We start from the raw sequence: 8,235 nt of genomic DNA, 5'->3' as shown, positions 1-8,235 counted from the left end.
GCCCCCTCCCACTAAGCATGCAAAGGTATATATTACCCTTCTGTATTTTCACTCAGTGGAGGAGACATCCTGTCCTTTTGTTTACATGTTCTGTGGATGACTCCCCCCCCCTGTGAGATCCCAGTTGTTTGATCCCAATCAGAGATACGAGATACCATAAAGTTGTGGTTTCTCAAGGCCATAAAACTCAAGTTTCTTAAGCCATCACCGTAAACCTTAAAGTTGCCCTTTTAGATGAACAATTTGGTCAACCATTTGGTCAGTCCTCCACATACATGTCTGTTTATGCATTTATACACACACAAATGTAAAATTTCCATTACAGTGCTAAAAGTGTTATAGCTTAGCAGGGATCAGTGAGGATGAGGTTGTATTTAAAGGGACCGCTTTGGTGAGAGAATGGGCTGTGATTGGTGGGTGACTGACGAGCACCCATAAACCTATCGGTATAGCTGAGCACATGACTCCGTGTCCTGCATGAACTAACACAATGCTTCATTAATCACAATTCTAGTTTAGGATTTCCACAATGACATTCTAACTTTAAACTTCATTTAAGGTATCTTGAATTGAGGCAAATTAAAGCTGACCTTGAATTATGATCAGTCAGAATCAAATTGTCATATATCACAAATCATAAACTGGATTTATTTTCATAATTAATTATGGATACAATTCCAAGGTATGTTGCAGAAATCTGGAATGGATATCTATATCATTGAGCATTGTACAAGAAGACAAGTAAATTATTTTTAAATAAACAGCATGGAACATGGACATGTTACTACATGTTCTACTGAATAAGGGATCCGCCACATGCTATCCGTAATACAAACAGCCATCATCAGGGACATAGTCATCAGAGAGATCATAGTTAATGTTCATCCCAAGGTACTTGTAGTTCTTTACAAAGTCTATCACCTGCCCCTTGATGATAGTACTCAGAGTTTGAGGGCTGATGCTTAAAACTCATGTCCTTGGTTTTTGTCACATTTAGTAGTAAAAATGCAGTCACAGCAATACAGATTCACAATCCACAATGGGACCATGGCTGTTCTCATCCGCATGGAGGAGACTGACTGTCACAGAGTCATCAGCAAGTTTGAAAAGTAATCTGTTGTCATGCCAGCTGCGGCAGTCATCAGTATACACATTACAGAGTGAAAAGACACAGGAGAAGACCCTGTGGATGATGACAATGCCTCTTACGTGCATTTGTTTACCCTCACTTTCTGTGTTACTTGTCAGTTGCAGCTCGAGGCATCATGCATGTATCCAATATTATCTTTTCCAGGCACTATACTGGTACTGTAGTACCTACAAGTTATGCACGTTCCATTTTGCATGGGGACATTTAAAACAAACCAGTCTACAACATAGTAAAAATCACATGAAAATCAACTGCCCTCCTCATCTTTTCATATGTTTTTACTCCCCAATTTTTTTATGTGGATTTAGAATTTGATACTGAGCATAGCCGTGAAATTGGCTCCCCAATAGAAATGGTACAAGTTGTCAAATTAATGTTACCTACATAAATCCCCACAGATTTACAAAACATTCTCAGAACACAGTTTACATCAGAGTAAGGTATCACATTTTTTATTACTCACCTTATTGATGGAACCTCAACCATATTTACTGTCCCTGGCTCAGACTCTCTCTCAAGCATCTACAGTAGGTGTTTTCGGTCCCAAAACACAGTCTCTCTTGTGGTTTCAAGAGGCTGTAAGAGTAGAACATGAGGTAGAGCATTCAGCTACCAGGCAGACACCTTCTGTGCATTTAAGGTTAAACTTAAAACATTCCTTTTTGATAAAGCCTGGCTGGATCAGGTGAGTCCTGAACCGCCCCCCCCCCACAAACACACACACTCATTTATTTATTTTAATAAATGTCAATAACTATGTTATTGACGTGTCTTTTTTCTCCCATGTCCCTCTCTCTGTTTCTCTCTCATTGCAGGTATCTCTGACTCCAGAACTGAAGGAGAACAACTATTATTATTATTATTATCATTATTAACAACAATACTTAATTAATTATTATATTAATTGTTGCTGCTATCATTAATAATCAATAACTTCTTTACACTGTTATCGTTTACATTTTAACTAGTCAGAGCTGCTACCTGATGTTGCTCAAGTGTTCTGGTCTCTCGCCTCCCCCTCCCCACTGTTTCTCTTCTCTCCCCATTTTTCTCTGCTCACCCCAACCAGTAGAGGCAGATGACCGTCCACATTGAACCTGGTTCTGCTAGAGGTTTCTCCCTGTATGTGAGGGAGTTTTTACTCTTCACAGTCACCAAAGTGCTTGCTCATTGTGGGAACTGTTAGGTTTCTCTATATTAAACAATATTTTAATGTCTTGACCTTCTATGTAAAGCTCCTTGAGATAATGTATATTATCATTTGGTGCTATACAAATAAAATTTAATTGAATTTGTAGCACCGGTATCACACCACTTACTGCGCCACTGGACCAGTTCTAGGTTCTAAGGCAGGGGTGGGGAACGTCCGGCCTCCGGGCCGTATACGGCCCGCGAGGCCATTTCAACTGGCCCGCAATGCAATACAATTTTTATATTTTATATCTTCATATATGCATACATGAATAAAAAAAAAAATCAGGAAAAAAAATATATCGCCCGTCATTAGTTTTCCGAGAGAGAGTCCTATGTCTGAGTCAACGTCAGGGTCAGTGAACACAGCATGTGATGTACGTACCACTGCATTGGGTCGGAGTGACTGACACATGACAAGTACCGACACAAACAAGTGATGCATCATGGCGACTGTCAAGAAAAGGAAGGTGGACGGAGAATGCCGCGTATTTCAGGAAAAATGGACAAATGACTTTTTCTTTGTTGAAGTGAAAGGCAAGCCAGTGTGCCTAGTTTGTGGCGAGGCGCTTGCGGTGATGAAAAAGGCCAATGTCGAGCGCCATTACAGCTCGAAACATGCTAAACTCGACGAGTTGAAAGGACAAATGCGTTTGGATAAAATTAACGCTCTTCGTCGGAGTTTGGGTGCTCAACAGGCAGCTATCACACGGCCACAGACTGACAGAGAGAATATTACGCGTGCAAGTTTTGTGGTGAGTGAACTGATAGCCACGAAGCTGAAACCTCACGCTGAAGGAGAGTTCGTGAAGGAGTGCCTCGTAGCCGCCGCGGAGCTACTAGCCCCCGACAAAGTGAAATCATTTCAAAGCGTCAGTTTGTCCCGGAGAACCGTTTCAGAAAGGATTACTGATATGGCGCAAGATATTGAAAAAACACTCAAGAACACTGCAAGAGACTTCGAGTATTTTTCTCTGGCCTGTGACGAGACAACAGACATCACACATACAGCGCAGCTTGCCATTTTTCTGCATGGGATTACGTCTGAGTTTGAAACAAAGGAGGAGTTGCTGTCTTTGCAAGCCATGCATGGCACTACTAAAGGTGAGGATTTGTTCAATCAAGTTATTGTGGCCATGAACAATTTTGAACTGCCATTTGAGAAGTTGAGCGGCATCGCCACTGACGGAGCTCCCGCAATGGTTGGCGTGCAAAAAGGATTGACTGCTTTAGTCAAAAAAGAAATGAGCCGACTGAGTCTGGATCCAAGTGATTTAGTTGTATGCCACTGTATCATACATCAAGAGAGTTTGTGTGCACATTCCCTGAAGCTTAACAATGTGATGACAACAGTTGTGTCCACCATAAACTTCATTAAAAGCAGAGGGCTGAACAACCGCCAGTTCAAGGAGTTACTCAGCGAGCTTGAGTCAGAGTATGGTGATCTGGTTTATCATTGTGAAGTGCGATGGCTGAGTCGTGCAAATATGCTCGCACGGTTTTATACACTGCGGGAAGAAGTCAGACGCTTCATGGAGATGAAGGGTGGACCTGTCATGGAGCTCAGTGATGGCAAGTTCCTCCGTGATCTGGCCTTCATGGTGGACATCAGCAAGCACCTGTCAGAGCTAAACATCAAGCTGCAAGGTCCCAACCAGCTCATCAGCTCTCTGCTTTCAAATGTGAAATCATTTGAAGTGAAGTTAAGGCTGTGGCAAGGACAGCTGGAAAGGGGAAACACTGTGCACTTTCCCACCCTACAAGAACAAAAGCCTGATGTTACGACTGAATATGCTGGTGAGTGTGCAAAACTCATCCAGGCATTTGATGAGAGGTTTCATGATGTGAAAAATATACAAAAGGAACTCGACGTGTTTGCGACACCATTTAATGTGCAACCGTCTGATGTGCCAGACAACCTCCAAATGGAAATAATTGATCTGCAAAACAACAACGAGCTCAAAGCCAAGTACCACAACCTTTCTCTGCTGGACTTTTACAAACTGTATGTTCGTGCTGAGGATTTTCCCATCCTGAGGAGACATGCCCTGAAGTTTGCATCTCTGTTTGGGACAACGTATCGCTGTGAACAGTTCTTTTCAAAACTGGCTCTTGCAAAGACTCGCTTCCGCTCAAGACTGACTGACTCAAACTTGGAAAACCAGCTTCGAGTAGCATCATCATCACTGCCAGCTAATATCAGACGCCTTGCTAGAGAAAAACAGTTCCAGCCATCACATTAGGTGAGTCTAGACATGCAGCAAACATGAGGCTTAGTAACGCAGCAGTTATAGACTTTTTTTGTCTTTTTTTTCATCTTTAGTTATGTGTTCATAATGGTATGGCCCTCTGAGGACTTTGGAAAAATTGAAATGGCCCTTGATGTGAAAAAGATTCCCCACCCCTGTTCTAAGGAGTGGGAAGCAAGACTAATCACACCAGAGACCGTTGCTCTAAGTACAAAAGGCCGGCAATTTACTGAATGCAAAACACAAATATAAAATACAGTACACAAAACAAAACAAATACCCTGCAGGTTCCTAATACTAAGGCAAGTATAATTGAAAAGAGTATTTCACTTTTTCCTTTCGTAGCTAATCTAAGTTAAGTTAGACCAGTCTTTTTTCTCCTCAGTTCAATTTAGTCCGAAAAAAATAACAAATCAATCAGTTCAGTTCAAACTAGTTCCTGATACTCCTACCACTGAGTCACCATACGCCGAAGATTTCCTCACTGGCGCGAAGGAGTAGATGAGTTGAAGGTGAAGGTCTGGGTCTGGCTCGCCATCTTGAATCCCGTCTGTGTGTGCACAGTCCTTGCTCCGACCCAGCTTCAAACCAAGCAAAAAACCTGACCTGTGTAACATGTCATAAACACAAATAATCTCTTTTTAAATCCTCAAATCACACAATTAAATGTTTCGCAGTTTCTGAGTTGTAACGTTACTGCTACGGTGTTTTTTCGTCTCAAAATGGCAGCGGAGCGGTCTCTTTCAACTCACGGCTCCGTCTCCCACACAAACTACAGCGCATACCTTTCATTTATACAGCTTACACACACTTTTGTAACATTTACAGTCTTCATAAACCCAAAAAAATAACTGATAAACAGGTTATGACGGAGCATTTCCTTGTGAATAGCTACGTTTTTAGCATTAGCTTTCCGCTAAAAAGGTACAACGCAGCAAAATTGCAAGAAAATAAACACAAAACTCACCAAAACCGGTGTGACTTAGTTCTCATAAAATCCCCGTCAGTTCCCGACCAGGTAAGTTATATTTTTCAACTGCTAAATCAACTTTTTTCACTCTTTTTCTGCTTATTAATCGCAGCTCGTTTTTCTCCGTTTTCTCCTCTGCTCTCTTCCTATGGTCTCTGCTGCAGCATCACGCAGGCGCTGCGTTGAGTGTCACTAGTCCCTTAAAGGGGCAGGCATGAAATTTCTGTCAGCATACTTTTAATCTTAAATAGACATTAAATTATTGTTGTATGAACATTTCTAATTAACTTTGATGAATTGACTTACATAAAATGGATCACTAATTTTAAACTTATTTATGCAGCCTTTAAACTATTTATTCTTATTTATATCATATCTTGACATGGGTTACAAATTGAATAGGTGATGGGATAATAATAGTAATTAATTGAGCAGTAGTATCGCAATATATTCAGTAAACTGTACAAAAATTGATATTTATTAAAATAAATAAATGAGTGTGTGTGTGTGTGGGGGGGGGGTTAGGATTAGGGGTTAGGGGTTAGGGTTAGGGTTAGGTAGGGGGATAATAGCCAAGCGTGTCGGCGTCCGGCTCGGTGGACACGTAATTTCCCGGGGTGCCAGAGACTCAGGACTTTGGCTACCTCCCCATTTTCAGGGGTGCTCTTTCCGTTGGTGGCAGTGGCCGGCAGCTAAGACCTTCCGTCCCTGAGATATTCAGGGAAAAACACTCTCCATTATAAGCGAATGGGACGGTCAGTAGTGAATGATGCAGCAGTAGCAGCAGCACAACAGACCCATATTACTACTATATTGTTATAAATATGATTATTATATAGTGTTATTATTATTACATACACACAGAGAGATCCAAAGTGTGTTGTTATTATTACATTATTACATACTAGATATTTTATATTTCATGTTGAATGCTGTTTGCACCGGGGATAAGAGGGAAAAGCTATTTCTATTCTCTGTATGTCCTGCACATATGGCATTATTGATCATAAAGTTGACTTGACTTGAACACTGATAAAGTTGATTCAAGATGTTGAAGCTTGAAAAAACTATTGTGATCAGTGGTCAATGACCTCCATCTGGTGGACATAAAAAACCATTGCACCCACCTGATCAAGTCACAATCCCCATGATTCCCACACTCACAAAGCGTGTCCGCGTCCGGCTCTGCAGACATGCTATTTCCCGGGGTGCCAGAGACTCGGGACATTGGCTACCCCCACCCCCCCCCCATTTTTAGGGGTGCTCTTTCCGTTGCTGGCAGTGGCCGGCAGCTACGACCTACGGTTGCGGAGATATGGGCGAAAAACGACTCCCCGTGATAAGCGAATTGGACGGTCGGGAGTGAAACAGTGTGGAGGCCCAAATCGCTCCTCCAGAATAGTGTTAGGAGCATGTTTCAGGTCATAAGGGTTAGGGTGTCAGGGTATAGGGGCAAGAGGGGGTAAGAAGACGGCACAAACACTGAGATAAGCCATCCATCATGTGACCTTTGACCTTTGCGGAGGTCGCACGGGTCTGAAACTCGGCACAGCGGTCAGACCCCGCCCCCTGATAAGCAAATGGAGATTTCAGATCCCCGGTCCAAAGCCTCGATGAGTTATCAGAGATAAGGCCTTAAAGGGCCTGAGAGGCTTTATAGAACAAAAAGAGGGGTGTGTCTGACCTTTGCGGAAGTCGCACAGGTCCGAAACTTGGCACAGCGGTCAGACCCCGTCCCCTGACAAGCATACTCATTTTTCAGATCCCCTGCCCAAAGCCTCCATGAGTTATCAGAGATAAGGGCCTTAAAGGGCCTGAGAGGCTTTATAGAACAAAAAGAGGGGTGTGTCTGACCTTTGCGGAAGTCGCACAGGTCCGAAACTTGGCACAGCGGTCAGACCCCGTCCCCTGACAAGCTTACGGATATTTCAGATCCCCGGCCCAAAGCCTCGATGAGTTATCAGAGATAAGGCCTTAAAGGGCCTGAGAGGCTTTATAGAACAAAAAGAGGGGTGTGTCTGACCTTTGCGGAGGTCGCACGGGTCTGAAACTCGGCACAGCGGTCAGACCCCGTCCCCTGACAAGCATACTCATTTTTCAGATCCCCTGCCCGAAGCCTCCATGAGTTATCAGAGATAAGGCCTTAAAGGGCTTGAGAGGCTTGATTTAAAAAATTCGCTCGGGAGTGGGTCTCTGAGCGGCCACCGGAGGGCGGGCACGGCCCTCCCTGAGACCGAGCATCACATGTGGTGCAGACTGTAGCGGCTTTGCACAGAGAGATCCAAAGTGAACCGCTTTTGATAGGAAGCTCGTAGAAAGATGAAACCCACGTTCCCAGCAGCACAACAGACACATATTACTACTATATTATTATAAATGTGATCATTATATAGTGTTATTATTATTACATACACACAGACAGATTCAAAGTGTGTTACTATTATTACATTATTACATACTGTTGTTAACAATCACACGACCATCATGTCATCAGTACGGTTGCCATTAGTAGTAGTAGTAGTAATACAAGTATTTCATTCTATGGTTGTATTTCATTCTATGGTTGTATTTCATTCTATGGTTGTATTGCATTCTATTGTTGTATTTCATTCTATTGTATTATGTATTGTATTTTAATGCAATAAAATCAATGTATTCAAGGCATTGTCCTTTGA

At 42.5% G+C, this 8,235-nt stretch overlaps 1 protein-coding gene and 1 long non-coding RNA gene across 2 annotated transcripts; one reads left to right on the top strand and one right to left on the bottom strand.

The window, feature by feature from the left end:
• Window positions 1-1,473: 1,473 nt before the first annotated feature.
• On the bottom strand, window positions 1,474-5,727 carry LOC138406045 (uncharacterized). The gene is made up of 3 exons (XR_011239717.1): window positions 5,558-5,727; window positions 5,043-5,196; window positions 1,474-1,726 (listed from the first exon to the last, which is right to left on the bottom strand). It is a non-coding gene; the product is annotated as an uncharacterized lncRNA (long non-coding RNA).
• On the top strand, window positions 2,278-4,816 carry LOC109642391 (general transcription factor II-I repeat domain-containing protein 2A-like). Its single transcript, XM_020107162.2, has one exon. The coding sequence runs from the start codon at window positions 2,788-2,790 to the stop codon at window positions 4,582-4,584; it is 1,797 nt and encodes a 598-aa protein (XP_019962721.2). The 5' UTR covers window positions 2,278-2,787; the 3' UTR covers window positions 4,585-4,816.
• Window positions 5,728-8,235: the final 2,508 nt, after the last annotated feature.

This window comes from Paralichthys olivaceus, chromosome 21 (genome assembly GCF_024713975.1).
Source record: "Paralichthys olivaceus isolate ysfri-2021 chromosome 21, ASM2471397v2, whole genome shotgun sequence".
In the NCBI taxonomy this organism is placed as follows: Eukaryota; Metazoa; Chordata; class Actinopteri; order Pleuronectiformes; family Paralichthyidae; genus Paralichthys; species Paralichthys olivaceus.
This window is presented reverse-complemented; position numbering and strand designations above follow the sequence as displayed.